Source organism: Sebastes fasciatus, chromosome 6 (genome assembly GCF_043250625.1).
Source record: "Sebastes fasciatus isolate fSebFas1 chromosome 6, fSebFas1.pri, whole genome shotgun sequence".
Taxonomy (NCBI): Eukaryota; Metazoa; Chordata; class Actinopteri; order Perciformes; family Sebastidae; genus Sebastes; species Sebastes fasciatus.
This window is the reverse complement of record NC_133800.1, coordinates 31074042-31095616: the sequence shown is the minus strand read 5'-3', so window position 1 is coordinate 31095616 and position 21575 is coordinate 31074042. Positions and strand designations below refer to the sequence as shown.

Here is a 21575-nt window from a genome sequence, read left to right as displayed (position 1 = left end):
GGGTCTATAACCTCACATTTAGATCTTTGTCAGTCAGAAATATTGGACTCTTGTAGTCTCCTGTTCAGCAACAGTAACTTAGTCTGTTACGCCACAGTGAGTTTAGTAGAAACCCCTGATATGCCCAGGATAAAGTTGCCAGAATAGACAACATTCAATGGTGCATTTTGTCAAATTGCATGATTTCTTAGGAAAAATAGATAACTGTGTACTCAACTGTAAATCAAAAACCAGTTGGGTGCTCCTGGAAAATGGGGAAAAAATCAGGAGGACCCAAGCACTCAAATATATTAGAACAAGTGTCAACAGTTGCATGATTTCGTATCCATGTCATCCAGTCTCCATGACATCTGGACAGACTTGTTTCGAACAAAAGACCTTGTGGTTTTTCATCAAACATCAACTAAGTGAGTGTGAATTATGGCTTCACATTTTATTATCATTTAAGAGACAAACACAAATTAATTTACTGATTTATTTCATAATAAAAACAATTAATTACAGTACATTTTTTCCAGGTCCTTCATTTAAAGAGGTAAACAGTAACATATCTTGTAAAAACTTGCAGCAAGTCATTGCATATACAGTAAATAAAGAGAATATATTAATATACTTCATTGATAAACAATAGCATCAGTAAAATAAATAAACTACTATGTTGTAAAACATTCATTCAGTTCAATCAACTGATTGTCTATGAGGTATACATGAGGTTTAGTAGATGGGTTTGCATAAACACCAGACTTAACTTCTGAACTTTTACTCTAAATAACCCCAAGAATAAAACTCTCAACGTGGAGAGGAATTTGGCATTTTGCTAACATCTGAATGATGGCACACTTGAGGTCACATGGCAGACATCCCTTCCAATGTCTCCTGGTTTAATGACACCAACAGCTTCAGGTTGTCTTTGCACTCCTGGGCCAGATTGTGGTTGTAGCTCCCTGGACTCACAGACAGGAAGTGACCCTTTACTGCCTCAGAGAGCTCAGGGCTCTCAGCTGGTTGGCTACATAGTTCATCTGCATGCTCAACAAGCCCATGTTCAGTTTCCAGTAGCTCACTGGCTATCCTCAGTGCACAGCGAGCAGTCAGAGACGGCGGGTATCTGTTGAAAGCATAGTCTGCCAGACTCAACTCGCACACCTTTCGTGCGAGGTTGCTGCACTGCTGCCCGGCTCTTTTTGTGTCTGGATTCAACCTTGCAAACCTGTCACCACCTGTGATCTCAGTCTCAACCTCTGCAGCCTCGACGCAGTTGGTGTAATAGTCAAGGAAAAAGGCCAGGGTGGGAGCAGCGAGGCGGAAGTTGAGACGGAGGAGGATGAGACACTCCAGGTTGCAGAGCTGCTCCTTAGTGAAGGCCTCGCAGCACAGTGACAAGAGATGACTGATCTGCGGCGAGCACACCTCCACCTGGGTGACACAGATAAAGAGAGTGAGTTCTAACAATGAATGAAATTCAAACTATCTGTTCATTGAGCTTTTTTACCACACTCACTTGTTTGCTGGCTAGGAGGAGTGCAGTGACACCCAGCAGCTGGAAGCAGTCAGCAGCCACCGGTGTGGAGGCCATGAACCTGTCCATGATGTTCACCGCCAGGCAGCAGCACTCGAAGGACAGACGGAAGTGTTTGTGTACGGGGATGAGCCAGCTGACGAGCTTACACCGGGCCTCTGCAGTCAGCTGCAAATTAAACACACACACAGGATGAGGATTTTAGTGACAGTTACTTAAAGGTGGCATGTGTTTACCCCCTTTATGGGAAAATAAACATATAAAACCTTTTCTGTAGCCTGCTGTTCCATTTTTATAGCAGTTTCTCAAATATGTTCATGTAATTTTCTTCAGCTGAACAAAGACAAAACTGAGGTCGTAGTTTTTGGAGCCAAAAAAGAAAGATTAAAGGTTAGTGCTCACCTACAATCTGTGATGTTAAAAAGCTCAGACCAAGCCAGAAACCTTGGTGTAGTCATGGACTCAGACCTGAGCTTTAACAGCCATATTAAGACAATTACAAAGACAGCCTTCTATCACCTGAAGAATATAAGAAGAATTAGAGGACTGATGTCTCAGCAGGATTTGGAAAAACTAGTCCATGCATTTATCTTCAGCCGACTTGACTACTGTAACGGCGTCTTTACCGGTCTTCCTAAAAAATCGATCAGACAGCTGCAGCTGATTCAGAACGCTGCTGCTAGAGTCCTCACTAAGACCAAGAAAGTGGATCACATCAGTCCAGTTCTGAAGTCTCTACACTGGCTGCCTGTCTCTCAGAGAATTGATTTCAAAATACTGCTGCTGGTTTACAAAGCACTAAATGGTTTAGGGCCAAAATACATTTCTGATCTTCTGCTGTGTTATGAACCATCCAGACCTCTCAGGTCATCTGGATCAGGTCTGCTTAGTGTCCCCAGAGTCAGAACTAAACATGCAGAAGCAGCGTTCAGTTTTTATGCACCAAATATCTGGAACAAGCTCCCAGAAACCTGCAGGACCGCTCCAACTCTCACTTCTTTTAAAACAAAGCTTAAAACTTTCCTGTTTGCGGGTGCCTTTTATTCTGACACTGCACTATAACTTTTACTCTTTTGAGTTTTATGCAATTTTAGCTTCTATCCTAGCTTTTATTTTTAGCTTGTTTTTATTTTCTAATCTTTAATGTTTTAATGTTTTTATGTTTTTATAACTGTTTTAATTATTTCTTGAATGTTTCTGTAAAGCACTTTGAATTGCCCTGTTGTTGAAATGTGCTATACAAATAAAGCTGCCTTGCCTTGCCTTGCCTAATTGATCCCAAAGTATTCATGCATTCTGCAACTACTCCTGTCTTTCTTTAGTTCCACAATGGCAAAAATTCTTTGTTAATTTCAGGAGACTATTACATTTTATTGACAACATATGCAGAGATATTGAGAGGTACATAGTAAAAACTACATGATATAGTTGAGTAGTTAGATTCTCAATAGATCTATTGGATGGTTTCATAATATTGTGGCACATTTTTTTTCCAATAGAGATGAACTTTTCATAACTGTTCTGAAATATTGTCTCTATTTTGAAACCAAAAGGTAACTTTAACAATAAAATCAGATGTACAAATGACCTATTATGTTAGATGACAATATGTAATCAGTTCAGTTCAGTTCATCTTTATTAACAGACTCGAAGTCCATTAAAAAAAACATATAAATATATAACATATGTAATATAATATGTTTTGATTGTATACATTGGTCTCTTAGTTAATGTGAAGTGTGAGGCTAAATATTTGGGAGACAAGTCACCTAACTCATAAAAAAGGTTAAATACACATATTGTAATATAGGCTACTGTAGGCTACCAAGGTTTCCATTCAGTAACTGGCTACATTTCAGTGTAATATCTGACCTAATACTGTATAACGTGTCTTATATATCCTACTTGTGGCTGTCGTGCCAGGCTCTTGCAGGAGTGGAACTGCTCCTCTTTGTCCATCTGGATCTGGAAACCGACGTCTCCGTACTGGAGGAACCAGTTGGACAGCTGCTGTCCTGCAGGAGGCTCGTCTGAACGGAGCGGGGACACATCTATCCGAGCCGGAGCCGGAGCCGGGGATGAAGTCGGGGAGGATCCCAAGAAGTCTTCCTCGAAACCGGAGTCGCTCAACTTGTTCATGAGTGTCTGCTTCCTGAGCCGGACCGTCTGCCGCTGCTGGACCTGTGCTGAGCCACATTCACCGCTCACAAAGGACACCATCTCCGGTTTGTTGGCTGTCTCTCACTGGAGCCTCCATCGGCTGCAGCAGCGGTCTTCTCCTGGATCTCCTGGATGATGCTGGTTGTGGTGATAGAGAGTGGGAGTTCCGTCTGGTGACGTCACTTTTCCCGGGGTCTTCCCCGCTCCTGCAGCTTCACCTTTCTCCTGTTGCCGTGGCAACCGAGGCCAAACAATCACGTGCCATGAAGGAACTAATTATCCCTAAACCTTGAGCCATATGTTAGAGCTTTTGCTCTCTGTGGGCCCATTTCATGAGACAAAATAGATAAATAAATATGTCCTGAAAAGAATGTAAAAAATATGTTTTCACAAACGTTTCATTGGAAATATGAATTTCATATGTGCTAAATATATTACATTCACAAACTAGATTTGTGAATATGTGAATTCATCAAATGAAAATGGCTGTTTCACTTGTGCTATTATATGTGAAATGTTCAAACATTTCACAGAAATATCCATACTCCATTCTGTTTTAGTCCTGTAATAATCTTGCACATGTGGAAATTGCACATTGGTTTAGCACCTCATTTAATTTTATTTTAAAACAAAAATTTTAACTTGCACACTTTGCTTTTGTATGTTATTGTTATTCTATTTACTAAGTAGTAGTCTGGCATATTCATAGTGTATTCTAATATATTCCTTATATTGTGTATCCTATAGATATTATCTGTAGTGTTGATATGTATAGGCTATTTACTGTGTATTTACTGTTATTCAAGTGTGCTATTAGTATACTTCTTTTAAATTTAAAATAAGAGAGTATACTTTCAGTTTACTTTTTATGTACTTATCAGATATATACTTAACAAAAGTATACATATGTATACTTGGCTCATACTGACAATTATACGGAAAAGTATATCTATCTATCTATCTATCTATCTATCTATTTATTTATCTATCTACTTTATCTATCTATCTATCTATCTATCTATCTATCTATCTATCTATCTATCTATCTATCTATCTATCTATCTATCTATGTGATTTAACATTCAGCTATAGAACTATTTGTGAGAAGAAAGTAACCTGTTAGTTGATTAACTGATTGATGAGTCGATGCAACCTGTAATTTGGCTCATTACTGATCATCCTAGGCATGTCAGATCATTTTAAATAAATAAATGTAAATGTCTCTGGAGAATTTAGACACATGTCACATACACCATACATACAAGTAGCATCGATGGAAGAAGTACTCAGATCTTGTACTTACTGTAAATTTAAGTAGTAATACACTGTAGAATAACTGTTACAATTAAAAGTCCTGCATTAAAAAAAAAAAATACTTAAGTAAAAGTACAAAAGCATGAGCATCAAAGTATACTTAAAGTATCAAAAGTAAAATGACTCATTATGCAGAATGTCCCATTTCATTGTAATTATTGATGCATGTATGTGCACATCACTTTAGCGTTGCCGCTGGTAAAGGTGGAGCTATGTTTTATTTTATTTTATATAGGCTACTGCCAGGTAGCTTATGAATTCCCCCCAGGATCTATAAAGTCTTATCTTTTTTTCCACATTATTGTTATGATTATTATTATTATGCAAAACTAAGGAAGGTCTAAAATTGGAACACATACAAAAAACAACAAGGGAGGTGGAGACTGAGGTTATGTCATTGTTTATCCATAACAATGACATAACTTCATCTCCCATTTTAGTTTTTCTAAACTGACTTTGTTTCAAATCGCTACCTATGCAGTTCATACTTATATAATATATTTAGTGATTAATAATAATATTGATTTTGTCTAATAATCAGAGGGAGCTGCGGTGGGCGGGGCTTAGCTGACGACTACAAAACAGACAGACATACGTCATCTTTCAAACTCCAGTTGCAGGACGAGAGAGCCATCATGCAGAGTCAGACCTGAACCAGGCTCCAGTTATGCCCTCTGCTCACCTACAAAAGGTATTTTAATGACTTTAATATTCTTTGTGGATGATTATTGCTGACCTTTTTAACAGACGGCTGCATTTTGACGCAGCTGCAGTTTGAGCAGCTTGACGAAAAAACTGAAATAAACAGCAACGCTAGTTAGCTGTTGCTAGCTGTTGGTACAAGGCCTATAGAAAGGAGGCTGGGTCACTGGTCTTGGGTTTATGAGGTATGACGCATGCGCAGTGTAACTTCCAGATGAGATCAAAGATGCACCTTAAGTGGCCACTTTCAAATCTAGACTCAAGACCAAAAACTGTTCTCAGACGCTTTTTCTTAATTGATCAAATGCTGCACTTTACTTCTTTCTTTTGATTGTTTTTTATTATCCTTTTAATTTTTTTCTTTTAACTTATAGTTTTATATTCTTTTTTTCATTTTTTATCTTATGCACATTGTGCTCTTTTATCTTGCTTTTATATATGTAAAGCACTTAAGTCCTGTAATAATCTTGCACATGTGGAAATTGCATATTGGTTCACTACCTCATCTAATTTTATTTTAAAATAGAAATTGTAACTTGCACACCCAAAATGTGTAACTTGCTCACTTTGCTATTGTATATAGTATGTTATTGTTATTCTATGTTCATATTTTATAAGCTAGTTGTAGTAGTCTGGTATATTCATAGTGTGTTCTAATATATTCCTTATATTGTCTATCCTATAAATATTATCTCTAGTGTTGATATGTATAGGCTATTTACTGTGCCTTGAGTGCAGACCAGACTCTACTGCGCATGTGTGGTACCCCGGATATATGACGTATTGATGACGCGTGTCCTATCCTCCTATTGGCCGTGGCTGTTGCTACGTTAGCTACCGTTAGCTAGCAGTTAGCTGTCCTAGCTAGTGAAGCTAATAGCTAACAGTTAACGTTAGCGGTTTGGACTATAAGTTAGCTAACGTTTAATTAAGACAGTAATTAGTTGACGGTGGTGTCACGCTACATGCGTGATAAAAGTTATACACCGTTAATTCGAGGAAGAGGAAGAAGTGACGTAAGCTAGTAAGCTAACTAGCTGAAGCTAACAGCTAGTTAGCAATAACAAGCTCCTAAAGTCAGCTCACAGGTGAGTTAGCTCACATCACAGTTGCCAGGTAACTCGAGTCGCTCCTTAACGTTATATCTATGTGATTTTTCACATGTGGAATGGTGTTGTATAGTTGCACATTTGATAAATGGTGTCCCACATGTGATGAAAATGCAGCCTATATTGTTTATAAGTGCATTTCCTACCTTTTTTATACTAAAATGCATTATTATTGTTATAATTATTATTATTATGCAAAACTAAGGAAGGTCTAGAATTGGAACACATACAAAAAACAACAGTGGAGGTGGAGACTGAGGTTATGTCATTGTTTTATTAGTTAGTGATAATGTTTAGTTACAGGAGAAGCTCCAATGTTAACGTTAGTTTTTACTCAGATTTTCAGTTTAGAACTGTCAACCGACAATAAAGCCAATAAAAGTCTGTTAACGGTTAATCTGAGTTTTCAGAAGTAGGATGAACTAACGTTATGTTAAACGGGGGCTAAAATGACATCATTTATCGCCAGGTATCTGTTGGCACAAGTTCAAATTGTAGGTGTGTTTTATTGAGCTGCAAAAGTTTTGTAACAGTCTTGACTGACTTACATTATATGATGAGCTGTTAGCTGCCATTGACGGTGTCTGCACAAAGGCAACTAAAATGGCATGCTGTTTCTCCAAAGAAAGGACATCTTCCAAAGTCAAAAGTTTGGCAGATGTTCCTGTTGGCATACAGTTTGTGTCAAGGATGTTTTCATTAGTTTTGATTGGACTCTAACCACTCTATCTTTTATATCTCTATTATTGTTTTTATAATTTTTGTATACCTTTACCTCTCCTGTGTTTCACTCTGTTTGCTGATGTTGCTGCTTTGACACCTGAATTTCCCTCCGGGGATTAATAAAGGTTCACCTTATCTTATTACATGAGGAACAAATTTCATATTAACGGAACATTTCATCCTGCAGTTTTAGCAGAAGTGAACCATGGAAAACTCTGGCAGGCCTTATCAGGCCAGGCAAGGCGGCTGGGAGAGGGGAGCAGGAGCAGGAGCAGGAGCAGGAGCAGGAGCAGAGAGAGCAGAGAGGCCAGAGAGGCCAGAAGGCTGGAGGAACCAGGAACAGGGTCGAGGACACAACTACAGACCAGAGGGAGGTCAGCAGGGCAAGAACTATGGCGGGCCCTACCGGGCCAGTCCCAAGAAGGGAGGAATGGGGCCCTTGAGCTACTCCCCTGGTGGATTCAGAGGTGGTCACAGCCCCTCACAGAAGGATGACCCCCGGTGGTTCTCGGGTTCTGAGAACAGTGGTGGGACTCGAGAAGATAACTGGAGAGAGCGCTCGCAGCACTGGAGGAGGAGTACCCAGGGAGAAAGTCCAAGGGAGGACAGGGAGCAGGGGGGGAGAGAGGACGCTGACGGCAGTGGTCATAAATCAGGTGAGGATTTGGAAATCGGACTCTGGGGAAAGAGAGGAACACTTTTACGATTATTTCCACTTTTTAAAAAAATCTATGGCAGTCTGCCCAAGGCTGCATTCACACCAGATCAGGTGTTGCAGTGGTGCGGGAGAGCACCTTTTTAATGGCCCATTGACTGCGACAATGAACGTTTTTTGTTCCCTCATGGCTGGCTTGTACAGCTCTAGATCGTCGGTTCCGTGATTGGCCACTGCAGTGTGATGTCGGGTTGCGTTTTTCTAAAAGTTGATTCTGTTTTTAATTTTATGCTGCAGGTTTTGTTTTTTTTCAGCAGCCCAAATGCACTACCCCCATTCAAAATTATATGGAGGACATACGTTTTCACCGCACCGGTAGATCTGGTGTGAATGCAGCCTAAGGCAGCAGTCTCAGGTCACCTTTTTAAAAATGGGGTACACTGTGCAAGTTACTCCCCTACAACTCTGTTCCTGATCACTGTGATGTACTGTATATTAAAATCTAGTTGAGTCTGACTGTAAGAATTGACAGTACTTCATCATCCATACCATATACACATTACTGATTTAACGCCATCTCAAACACATTTTTGAAAGTTGTATTTCTTTCTTTCCCAGGGAGAAGACGGAGAAACAGAAACAAGAATAAAGGTTATGCTGAAGAGAACCAGGCCCCAATGATTGATGAGTCCACACTCTCAGCCAAAGAGCTGCAGAGCCTACGGCAGGCAGAGAGGCGGCTTAACAGAGAAGAGATCTTCAGCCTGAAGAAGGTAAGGGCTGTCTGTGTTGTAGCCCAAATATACATCCTTATGTAGATTTGCTTTTAATGCAAGTATTTTTGATAATCGATTTATTTTTCAAGCAAAATCTACAAAAATGTGGTTGTTTTAGTTTCTCAAATGGGAAATTTGCTGCTTTTCTTGATCTCAAATTATAGTACGTATAATATTTTTGGGTATTGGACTGTTGGTCAGACAAAACAAGACATTTAATGCTCTAAGACGTGTGCGCATCTTTCACTGTTTCCTGATATTTTATAAACCAAATGATTAATAGAGAAAATAATCTGCAGATTAATCAATTATGACTATAATTGTTAGTTGCAGCCCTAATTTGCTTTGATAAGCCTTTTTAGAGTAGTTAAACCTGATGCGTAATTCTTTCTTTAGAGTTATTTCAGTTATGCAATATTTGATGTGTTTATGAGGTACAGCTGCGTTAAGAAGATCCATAACTGTATAATTTTTGCAGCTGTTGTCTGATGTCTGTACTTTCCTCCTTTTCAAATTGTTTCAGAGGTCCCACAGCAACCCTGGTGCACTTTACACCTGCGCTCTGTGCGATGTTCTGCTGGACTCTGTGTCTGACGCTTACAGACACATCCGAGACAAACGGCACAAGAGGAGGGCCAAGGTATGAAATAGTCTTATTATGCAAAACATCATTTAGATGTTTACAGTTAACGTTTGTTGACAGATGATGCCATTATACTGTTATTGTGCAGTTTTAGTTTTTATGCATTTAAAACTGTGTTGAACTCTTTTTGCTTGTTTGTGTTTACAGGAGAAGCAAGAGCAGGTGATGCTGACTGAGATTCTGCCTCCTGGTCCGGAGCAGGTCAGTGCAGTGAGTGCGGCACTAGAGGCTGTTGTCCGGGAACACGGGATGAATGACCAGGATGTTGCGACGAGACAATGCGTTGTCTCCATGATGCAAGACCTCCTTCTGTCCGTCCTGCCTGGTAAGCCGCCTAGGGACGAAATATTTGTATGGTGACAGAGACATGACCTGAATTCATCCTGATCGTGACATTGATGTGTAGCAAACAGAATGTTGTACTTCACATCAGTTCATTATTATGTGTCTATGTGAATAACATTATTCCTTCTCTTTCTCTCATCTGTAGAGATCAGGCTCAGGCTATATGGATCATCTTGCACTAAGTTTGGATTTAAAGATTCTGATGTCAACATTGACATTCAGTATCCACCTCATGTGAGTTTGATAGTGTGAATGTTTTTTTTAATTTAACACGGTGGGTTTCTCACATTTTTCAAAAACACTCCCACACCTCTCAAAAAAATAAAACATAAACAGCTTTTTATTTACAGAATGCAGTTTAATTTCATAAGACTGTTGAGATTCAGGATAATTCTTATTGTGTTAGATCTAAATAGAGAAAGGGACAGTTATTTCCATTTATTTGTTATATTATAATCTTTAAAGTTGACTTCTTTTTGGATGTTGTTTTTAAGACATGCCACATTCACATGTTCTTTTTATATTGTATTAATGTTGTATAAAGACTTTGAAATGCATTCACAGATGCATCAGCCAGATGTCTTGTTGTTGGTCAAGGAGAGCCTCTCTGTGAGCCGTGAGTCACCTCTTATTCAGTTAACTGCACAATGCGTCCATGTCAAAACAATTCCACCGTAGGAAAGTCAAGTCATGTGCTAGACGGTCATGGAAGTTTAAAACTGAACACGTCTTGTTGTGTCCTCAGCTATTTTTGTTGACATGGAAGCTGATTTTCATGCCAGGGTGCCTGTGGTCATCTGCAAAGAGAAAAAGAGGTGGGTATCTCTGACAGAGTTTACATTTCATAGATTATTCCCCTGTCCAATTTATGAATCAAACTGAAGTGATGATCTTTTGAGATATTCAGGTTGATCATTAATCAAGACATTATGAAACTACCAGAATGTGTTTTCTTGCATGCAAAGAGTGGAAAAAAGACAATTGGTCATACCACCACATGCACAAGAGCAGTAAACCACAAATGGAAACTGAAACTTATTTTTCTCAACAGTGGCCTGGTGTGCAAAGTGAGTGCAGGGAATGAAAACGCGTTCCAGACCACCTCCTATCTGTCTGCTCTATCCAGTCGTGAGGATCTCCTCCTTCCACTGGTTTTGGGTCTCAGACGCTGGGCCCAGGTATGTTTCCGGTTGACATCCTCACCTCTTGCTCACATTAGCCAGGCAACTGGTAAACGGGCTCAGTATGCCTACCTTTTTAACATGCCTTGTTCCTGCCTCTGACTTAGATCAGTGAGATTGACCGTGCAGAGGAAGGTGGGCTGCCACCGTACGTCTTCGCCCTCATGGTTATTTACTTCTTACAGCAGCGCAAAGAGCCCCTCCTGCCTGCCTACCTGAAACAAGAGGTGTGTGTTTCTTTTCACCTTGAGACTGAAATAAAAAATATAGTATACTAACTAACTAACTAATATAATCATATGATTGTCTTTTTAGATTAAGGTGTTTTCACTCAGCAGGCTTTCAGACTTCAATCTCACACATACAGAGGATGGACATTTACACTGGGCCTACACCCCTCCCTCTAAAGAACAGCCAGCAGAGGGCTCCTGTATAAAGGGAAAGGTAATCATGAAGACACATGTCGTTTTATTTGTCTGAGAAGAGTGTCTTGTTCTTCATTTTTGGCAGTTTGATTTTATAGTTTTTATGATTAATGTGCTTTTTCTAGATCAGATGTTTTTTTTTCACTACAGTTAAAATAAACACCCTTAATCCGCTATCTTACTAGCGCCTGAAGGTTTACTGTGTGATGTGTTTCCTTGCAGGTTCCTCTGGTGTTTCAGAGCCCTCACCCGCCTGTGGAAGTTGGGTTTCTCTGGGTGGAGATGCTTCGCTTCTACTCGCTGGAGTTCAACCTGGCTGACAATGTAATGAGTGTACGGACCAGTGCTGTCCTCTCCAGAGAGATGAAAGACTGGCCGAAGAAACGCATCGCTGTGGAGGGTCAGAAACTTTTACTCACTAGGTTTTTGCTTTTCGGTACTGGGAAAATCACTAGTAGAGCAATGCTTAATCCCCAGGTTGAAATAAACAAGCAGTAATGAAATGAAATACCACTTTCTGCAATTCCATGTTCAGAGTTTAATTCTATCCCAGCCAGTAATGGACATGTTAATACTGTAAGTGGTATTTGGGATTTTGTTGATGTGCTGACTCCAAATGATACCCAACCTTAGATTAGTTTTTTTTAAATGATGACCATATCTACATTTTTGTTAAATATGTGAAGAGTTTAATCACTCTTACATGGTTTAACTCTAAATAATGTCTCTTTCTGTATTCAGACCCATTTGCTGTAAAGAGGAATGTGGCCCGCACAGTGAACAGCCAGCAGATGTACGAGTACATCCTCCACTGTCTCAAAACCACATACAAGTACTTTGCACTGCCTCTCAACACGCCAGCTGCCAACCACAAGACAAAGGCGAAGGGTGGACCTACTCAAGGGGCAAACGCCGAGGCTTTGAATGAAGACATCGCGTCAGAGTTCAGTCAGCTCAGTGTTCAGTCGCAAGATGCAAACCAACCTAAAGCTGTAGAAAACGGTCCTGAAGACTCTGATTGCATTATTGAGGAAGAGGAGGAAGTTGAGGAATATAGTGACTCAGATGAAGAACGAGAGAAGGAAAAAGTGGACCAGGGCAAAAGCAGTCTCTCTGAGGATGAGGAGGACGAGGATCTTGATGTTGACTCGCATAACAGACATCACTTGGACAGTTTCACCACAGAGGATGAGGAGATCTTCCCAGTGGATGAGATCTCAGGGGAGGAGCTTCTGTCTGATGAGGAGGGTCCAGATTTTGACACACCTGGTTCAATGGATGACGAAGTGGTGGATTTGGCACCTGCAGGTCTCACACCTCCACCTTTAGAGGATGAAGTTAAGGATAAGATCCCAGAAAATAAAAACCAACAACAGAAGAAACGGTCTTATGAGTTCACCAGGCAAGCTTTCACCAGAGGCAAGGTGAGTGTAGCCTCGTGTTTGTTTTCACTTTACATTCAATATTTATGAATACCTCTCTGGGAAGCAAGGTTCTTAATAATCTAAATCAGTTTTGGGTTTTTAATAATTTGGGTTGTATGTGACTGGAAGTTAAACTAGACAAACTGTGGCAAATAAGCTTATCTTCTTATCGTCAATGTCTCTTAGTCACACATGGTCGTGTGCAGCTTGTGCAAGCGTGATGGACACCTTAAGAAAGACTGTCCAGAAGATTTCAAGAAAATGCAGCTGGATCCTTTACCCCCAATAACACCAGAGTTTCTTTGTGCCCTTAACAAAGTCTGTGAGCAGTGCTACAGTGAGTATTATGTATTTGCATAAGTCTTTAGAGCTTCCAATTTTGCTTCAGCTCGATGTTCAAAAGTTTGATTATATACATTTGATTATATTTTACACGTGGCATAAGCATATTTGATGAACAATGGGGCTCATGCAAGAACATTTTCATATCCTTATCTAAATCTAACTTTTTTTTGATCTTTTGAGTGCTCCAAGTCAGATTCAGCAAACTTTCTTAATTGCACAGCCTTGTTGTAAATTGCTCGTTTGAGCTTGATGAATGCCACCTGTTCATTAGTAGGTGTGCATTTGTGAGTTTTAATAATTAGCATAAATGACGCCCTCAAATTTCTATATAAGGCTAAAAATGTTTCTAGAGGGTTAAAAATAAACATGGAGCTGCTGTCAAAAGTCAGCAGAGGACACACTAACAAATGTAGCAGATTTATCATTACAGATTGGTGAAATCATTAAAATAAAGTGTTTGACATTGGTGAGATCTGATGATGAGTCCGTTTCCTTTTTTAGCTGACTTCGCCCCAGATGAACTGGAAGTGGGTGTTAGAGAGCACATCCTTCAAGACCTGCAGACCTTCGTCAGACGACAGTTTGCTGGTGAAGTAAACCACCATCTTCACTGTTTAGCATCTTTTACTTAAACTAGTATGACTCTGCATTTTATTGACTTGTCCATTAATCACTAAGATGTTAGAGCAGAGTGCACTTTAATGATTAAATTAACAAATCATGTTTTGTGATGGACAGGAGCTCGGCTACAACTGTTTGGATCATCCAAAAATGGCTTCGGCTTCAGACAGAGCGACCTCGACATCTGTATGGTGCTGGAGGGGCAGGACACCATAGATGTAAGTTATCTTGTTAACTTATTGCAACATACTGTGATGTCTTTTTTTTGTCTAAGCCTTTAAGTTTGGCAACATGTCCATTCATAAACTTGTATGAGTTTAGTTTATTGATGAGAACAGAAAAGACAGGTTTTGTTGGTATTCAGTGTTTCTGCTACAATCATTGAGGATTAAATGAAATGGTGAGGTATTTGTAGTTATTGGTAATGCTGGTTTGTTAGCGTGATTCATTGTAATCTCAAACTCGGTTCCTGAATGTCTTCCACAGGATGTTGACTGCATCAGCATCATTGAAAGCTTGGCGAGAATGCTGAGGAAACACCCAGGTTAGTAATAAATCAGGCAGTTTTATTTTTTGTAGCCCAAGATCACAATGTGTGCAGCATACCAGACCCTCAGACCCTTGGGTCAGATAAGGAAAAACCCTTTAACCTCTGTTTACTAACACGTTTGAACTGATGGTAAAACAGTGGCTCATAGGAGGTTTTTAATGTTTATTAAAAATAAAATAGTTTCTCAGCTTGCAGCCACTCGATTTGTTTCCATTATCAAATTATAGTTTGTCCCATAATCCCTTGTAAAGTAAACAAACAAAATATCAATACATCCCATTTTTCACCAGGTCTGAAGAACATCCTGCCCATCACTACAGCAAAAGTACCGATCGTGAAGTTCTACCATATTCGCACCGGCCTGGAGGGAGATATCAGCCTCTACAACACTCTGGTGAGGCTTCTTCTCCCTCTGTTATTTTTCTGTTTCATTTTGTCTCAACTTTGCTATTGAATAACTTCTCATACTTGCTTTACAAACCTTTTTCTTTTCCAGGCCCTGCACAACACACACCTGCTAGCGTCATACGCCGCCATCGACAGGAGAGTGAAGATCCTCTGTTACGTCATGAAGGTTTTCGCCAAGGTGAGTGTGCTTTAGACACTTAAGGTGTCTCCAGTGTCATATGATGATATTGTACTGTATATGGTATTACTATCATATTTATTTTTGTCCCATTACAGATGTGTGACATTGGGGATGCTTCACGTGGCAGCCTCTCGTCCTACGCTTACACCCTCATGGTGCTGTTCTTCCTCCAGCAGAGAGACCCACCAGTCATCCCGGTGCTGCAAGAGGTACAAATGACTTGTTTGTTAAAAAAAGGAACACTATTTTAGTTTAAACTAGGGCTCTCAAATTGAACACAATTACATTTATTAGGTTACAGATAAAAAATGTGCACTATAGACAATCATGCGATTAATCGCCATTAAATATTTTAATCGATTGACAGCCCTAGTTTAAACATGTAAAACTAAGATTGACCTTACAGAACCTCTTTGTTTGGACACTACAAAAATACCCAGTTTTTAATCCAATTTATTCATGATTTTGATATTTTACATCCCAAACACCACCAGATTGTGGGCCTTTTCGGAGCTATAAAGAGGAATTTATTACCCTTTTGCCAAGAATCCGCAAGTTTTCTGAACTTCTCTCAACTGTTTGTTGCAGATTTACGATGGAAAGAACAAGCCGGAGGTGCTAGTTGACAACTGGAACGTGTACTTCTTTGATGATTTAGACACACTTGTGAGTATTTTGTATTTTTTACACATTCTGTGAGTGCCCCTGTAAAAATGTTCGTGAATGTGCATGTCAATAACGCATTAATCTTGTCGTCTTCCACCTGCAGCCCAGTCTCTGGCCACAGTGCGGGAAGAACACTGAGACGGTGGGGGAGCTGTGGCTCGGCCTGCTCCGCTTTTATACCGAGGACTTTGACTTCAGAGAGCATGTCGTCTGTCTCCGTCTGCACGACAGCCTCACGACCTTCAACAAGCAGTGGACGTCCAAGTACATTGTCATTGAAGGTCAGTTTGTGTGACAAACTCAGGGTCCAGACTTCTACAATAAAAAGATAAATGGAGGATATAAAACACAGAAGCATATACGTATTATTCCACTAGGTAGATGCAACAGATTGTTGTGTCCTGGTTTAAACTTATCCAACATTACAGGCTGCATTTTATTTATTACATGCAGCTGCTGTCCATCTAGTTCATTAAATTCATACCACTGTTAATGATTAGTACTGTTTTCTGAATCGTATTGACTGTGTGGGTGCTCTGAAATATTTTTCATTGTTAATGTGTTGCTTTCTTTTCTCTGTTCATATTTCAGATCCGTTCGACCTGAATCATAATCTCGGCGCTGGTCTGTCCAGGAAAAGTATGATTATTTCTGTTCTTACATTCTGTTGTTTCATTGCTTTTGTCCCTAGTGTCTTTTCTAATCTATATTCTTGTCTTTCTTTGTCTTCACAACAGTGACTAACTTCATCATGAAGGCTTTCATCAACGGCAGAACAGTGTTTGGCACATCAGTCAAAGCCATTCCTCCCGTGTACCCCACTCAGATGGTTGGTGTTTGCTGTCTAAACACCATATTTTAATACTGTGGTGGCATGATATCCAAGCATTAAAGTTGTGATCTGTCTTTATCTGTCTCAGGAGTATTTCTTCGATCCGGAAGTCCTCACCGAGGGAGAAGTGGCTCCCAATGACCGCTGCTGCCGCATCTGTGGCAAGATCGGCCACTTCATGAAAGACTGCCCCATGCGTAAGAAGTAAGTATAATCACAATACATGTCTGAGTTTGTCGCAGTGTTTATAGATGTCCATCTGAACCGTGTATCAAGCTACATGTTTGTATTATATTATGGATGATGTTGTCCCAGGTCCAGACACAGAAGGGACTCAGAGAAAAGGCCAGAGCACATGCGAGAGATGGCAGAGGACGGCAGGGATCAGGTCAGACACAAGGGGGAGCACTGGAGGAAAAGGGATGCACTGGAGGTGCGCTGCTGCTTCCTGTGTGGATCAAGTGCCCACATCAAGAAGGACTGTCAGCTGTACAGAAGCCCTGCAGGTACACTCAAAGTTTTTGCCAATCCCTCTCGTTTGTGCCAATATTATATTATTCTTCCTACCAGGAAATCTGCCTTCCCATGCATGAAAATAAACCAAACTTGGCACATAGTCCAGTCCTATGCCAAACTTCCGTCCACTGGCTTTGTTGGCTAATAGTCCTGATGCTGACGCTACAGCAACAGTCTAAAGTTTAAAACTATGAAAATCAGCCGAACTTGCTGCAACTTTGACCAAAATGTAGACCCAAGTGAGCAGAAATGTTCATATCCTTCAACCTGGCAGGAGTTATGAAGTCCATCACTCTGTTTTCCTCAAATCTGTAAAACTACTTAAATTATCTCTCAATTGACACCAAACTTGCTCCACTGCATCTTCAAACTGTCCTTCACAAATGGGAAGGAAACAACTGACTTCTTCCCTCCTTTTTAATTGTCATTTATCAGGTAATGTGCGGATGGAAGGCTATGGTTCCACCTCTTCAGCCCACGCCAGGAATTTGAGAGAAAGGGAGAGACAGGTATGTGACAGCCAATGAGAAATATTCTTTTAAAATATGTTTTTACCGACACTTTGGTAGACTGTTTATGTACACTGCTACACCTGTGCCCCTGTTTATCTTCCTTTTTTCAGGGTTCACCTATACAAGAAGAGAAGAAGAAGAGAAAACAGCAAAATGTGATATTAAGTCCACAAGCAGGTATGTACATTTACTGTACTTTTTTGCTTCAATTGAAAATCCTCAGGGTGATCAGTTGTTCATTGTGACAGTACCTCATTTTTTCTGTTTGTTTTGTTTATTTTAAATTAATTCCTGGAATATAGGAAGTGATTTAAAATACTCCACCTCACCTATCATCATACATAACACGTTTTCCCGTCAGCATACAGTACATTGTCAGGCCATGTTTGAATTATCTTTCCCCATAAATCCAACACCTTGTTTGTGCCAAAAATATGTCTGCAATTTAGGGAGACATGGTGCTCTACATAATCTGTACTGAAGAATTAGTCTCAGTAAAAACGTTTGTATTTTTGGGTCAACTGTCTTGTCTTAGGGCTCGTGACGAGAGAGAATGAGAGCGAGAAATGTTTGCAACAGGTACATGTTCATCCGTCTGTCTCTGGACTCTGGATTGTACGCTTGCTTATGTTTGGGCTAAAGTTTAGCACGATGCTCCTGTTTTTTTCTTTTGTTTTCTCTATCGTCCAAGAACATATTCTGTGATCATACTTGTAACCTGAAATGGTTTTGTGCAAATAAAGCCGCAAATACAGCGGTCAGATTATCAGTGTGAGGCGATCTGTCCTGTTTTGTCATTAAGCCTTAAAAGTGTGTGTCGGTGCCAGTTTTGACAATTGCATTCTGGTTTGTTTCAGGTAGTTTAGCCTGCCGAAATTTGGGTCGCTCTGGTCACAGGAAGAGCCCAGTGGAATGAGCAGCAGCTGTGGCTACACAGACCACGAGGGTCTCCTCTTGTCCAGGCAGACAGCAACCCAAAGTCCAGAAACCATTGAATCTGAATGGGACTGTTGGGCCAATGGGAGCCCGTTAAAAGCCAAAGCCAGGACGCCTTGACTTGAAGCCAAATAGGGCCTTTTTATGTGTGTTTTTCCCCCCTAAAGCTCTCCTCCTCAGAGGAGCTTTTTAAAGCTTTCATTTTAACAAGAGAAGCCATTATGCATGCACCTCATGTCTTTCTTTACCTACACTGCCAGTCAAGATTTTTTTTTTATACTCTGTACATTTCAGTGTCATTGCAGATTCAGTGTGAAATCGCTTAACTTAGAAAATGTAAGTAATTGAGAAGTGTCTAATAGCTTCAATCTTGATCGCTACAATACGGTATATTTTGCAGACAACATACTATATATTTGTGTAATACTTGATGCTAAAGCTTTTTGGCTCAACTGTCCTCCCAGTCAGGTAAGACCAAGTGTTCGTAAACAGTTACAGCTGTGAGACCAATGGAGATGGTGTGTTGTCTGCTCCTTAAAGTGGATTGAGGTCAGTTAGTCATCTACATAATTACAAGTTTTTTTTTAGGATCAATTTCAAATTGAGATTTACCAAACAAAAATTTGAATATATGTTGTTCAAAAACTTTTGCTTGGCAGTGTAAGTAATGGCCAGGATATTATTTTTTTAATCAAATTTCTTTTAAATCCCGTTTAATTTGTCCACTGCACTGACGTCCATCAGTCCGTTTCTCCTTCAGCCTTGAAAGCAGCTCTACCTACAGTATGTTTGTCTTGTCTCTGTGTTAAAGAAAACACCCTGTAGATATTTTTTCAGGATCAGTTTTATTTTGAGACTGCTGATCCACCCCCCTATTTCATAGACCCATGCCCCTCAACTGCCTGTGTGTGAACAGAAGGACAGTGAAACTGTACTTCCTCTGCTAACCTGTATGTGTCTCCACACATGCTAGGATGTGTTGTAACTATAGTGTAAGAACATATAGTTGGTAAGGTTTTAAAAAAAAAAAAAAAAAAATACATTTAGCTGGTCCAGCTGATAGTGTACACTGCTGCAAACACTGTGTTCACTTACTCCTAAACTAGAGGTAATCTCAGTTAGTTCCGTGAAGAGATAAATGTATTTATTTGCCACAAAGGCTTCATTTTGATGTAATGGTGCCACAGATTGGTAGCTGCACTGTGTGAGGGTACACGCTCTTAAATTATGTTGCTGCTAGTTAACGTCTCAAAGACCTGCTTATCATTCAACATGCGAAGATGGACTGTCTGGCTTTGTTGTTGTCCTAATATGGCTGAATTTTATTAACAGAAATGTGTTGTTGATGGGTATTGTAATCAAAATTCTCATTTTAAAGTAGCTTTGTTTTAATGCCAGCTTTATTGCATTTCTTTTGTTGGACTCAAATGAGAGGTTTAGTTTGTTATTAAGGAACCACAATCCTGCCAGGAAAGGTTGGCTTGCAATCCATTTTGTGTCTCAAAGAATTCATTAAACTGAAATCAAATCTCAGTGTGGAATATTTGCTTGAACTTTTTTTTTTTTTTCAAATTGAGGTTTATTGATATCAAACGGTCCCTGCATTTATGAAACACATTAGGTATTAGTGATATACGACTCCTAGGGATGCACCGATCTGACTTCCGGTCCTGATACCGATAGCGATACCTGGGCTTTGGGTATTGGCCGATACCGAGTACCAATCCGATACCAGTGTTTAATTAATCAGCTGTATGCCTCACTGTGTGGAAGTAACTGAGATCATTCTTTTATGTGTAAGGCAACATCAGGCTCGACTTTGCTCTCCTAACTTTGTAAAACAAAATGTAACAAGCATAGATAGGAATTTATTGAATTGTTATTTATTATTAAAATAATAAATTGTACACCAGCAACTTGGTAAAAAATCTTCAAAATTAAGAGGAATTACAGTTCAAGTGTAAACGCTTTTAATGCAGCAATAAATTGGTCAAAACATAAACAGGAATTAAAATTCCAGTATATAATATATAAACAGAACTGAATTGAATGGATCGGCCCCATTGTGATGATATCCAATGCGGCTATTTGAGTCAGTATCGGCCCAATATCTGATCCGGTATCGGTGCATCCCTAATGACTCCTATAATAAAATTGACAAAGCTGAAATTATGTTTGGATCCTGATTAACTATTTCTGATTTTCCTTTATTGCCTTTGCTTAAAACATTTTAGCCAATACAGTACCCAGTTAACACAACTGTACTATTAATATAGTATTTTATAATAAACTGGACAGTAGTACAGTTACACATGAGTACTGATTAGATCACACAGGGATAGTAAAGGTAGTCTATCTTGGTCACTGGGTGTCATGTTTTTTTTCTCTCATCTTTACAAAAAGACCTGTATGCCACTCAAATAGCACAGCAGAGCAGGAAAGTTCTGTATTGATTTTGGAAACATTGGCTTGACAAACAAAGCTGACTGAAAATATTTACAAAAATGAATAAATAAAATTAAAATGAATAAAAATTTATTTAAAAAATAAATAAAATTAAAAACATTTTTTTAAATATAAATAAAATAAAATGTCATGATGGTTACTGCTGTACGTTGTGCCAACAACACAACATTAAACAACATAATTAAAAATATATATATTAAATTTGTTTTAAATAAATAAATGAAAAAAAAAAAAAAATAATTAAAAATAACTTCAATTGGAATTTAAAAACGCTTTTTGCTGCTCTCTGGCAAAAAATAGAGGAACTGCAGTTATGTCATGATGGTTACTGCTGTCAGTTGTGCCAACAACACAACATTAAACTTCAAAATTAAAAAATGTTAAAATAAAAATAAACATTTTTCAGATCTTTTTTTCAGACTTTTTTTGTCCAACATTTTCAGATCTTTTTTTCAGACTTTTTTCATACATTTGTCAAATCTTTTTTTTCAGACATTTTTCAGATCTTTTTTTTCAGAGTTTCTTTTAGATCTTTTTTTTCAGACTTTTTTTCAGATATTTATTTT

General features: G+C 39.2%; 2 protein-coding genes across 5 annotated transcripts; one reads left to right on the top strand and one right to left on the bottom strand.

Annotated features, from left to right (window-relative positions):
• Positions 1-502: 502 nt before the first annotated feature.
• ccno (cyclin O) lies at positions 503-4279 on the bottom strand. Its single transcript, XM_074639857.1, has 3 exons — positions 3425-4279; positions 1502-1687; positions 503-1416 (listed from the first exon to the last, which is right to left on the bottom strand). Exons 1-3 carry the CDS (start codon positions 3737-3739, stop codon positions 847-849), a joined length of 1071 nt encoding a protein of 356 aa, XP_074495958.1. The 5' UTR covers positions 3740-4279; the 3' UTR covers positions 503-846.
• A 1265-nt stretch (positions 4280-5544) lies between these two features.
• On the top strand, positions 5545-20076 carry tut7 (terminal uridylyl transferase 7). Of its 4 annotated transcripts, none has more exons than XM_074639207.1 (29): positions 5545-5684; positions 7715-8183; positions 8801-8955; positions 9482-9598; positions 9749-9926; positions 10092-10180; positions 10511-10562; positions 10692-10761; positions 10998-11124; positions 11235-11354; positions 11443-11571; positions 11775-11952; positions 12294-12976; positions 13163-13313; positions 13823-13909; positions 14060-14160; positions 14429-14486; positions 14783-14886; positions 14989-15078; positions 15177-15290; positions 15670-15747; positions 15851-16028; positions 16339-16386; positions 16485-16576; positions 16668-16783; positions 16895-17085; positions 17531-17604; positions 17718-17784; positions 18465-20076. In XM_074639207.1, the coding sequence occupies exons 2-29, from the start codon at positions 7733-7735 to the stop codon at positions 18521-18523; spliced, it is 3957 nt and encodes a 1318-aa protein (XP_074495308.1). In that variant the 5' UTR covers positions 5545-5684; positions 7715-7732; the 3' UTR covers positions 18524-20076. The 4 variants fall into 4 exon arrangements, with proteins under 4 accessions (XP_074495308.1, XP_074495306.1, XP_074495309.1 ...); XM_074639205.1 differs by lacking the exon at positions 18465-20076 and adding an exon at positions 18143-18424; XM_074639208.1 differs by lacking the exon at positions 5545-5684 and adding an exon at positions 6484-6783.
• The last annotated feature ends 1499 nt before the right edge of the window (positions 20077-21575 follow it).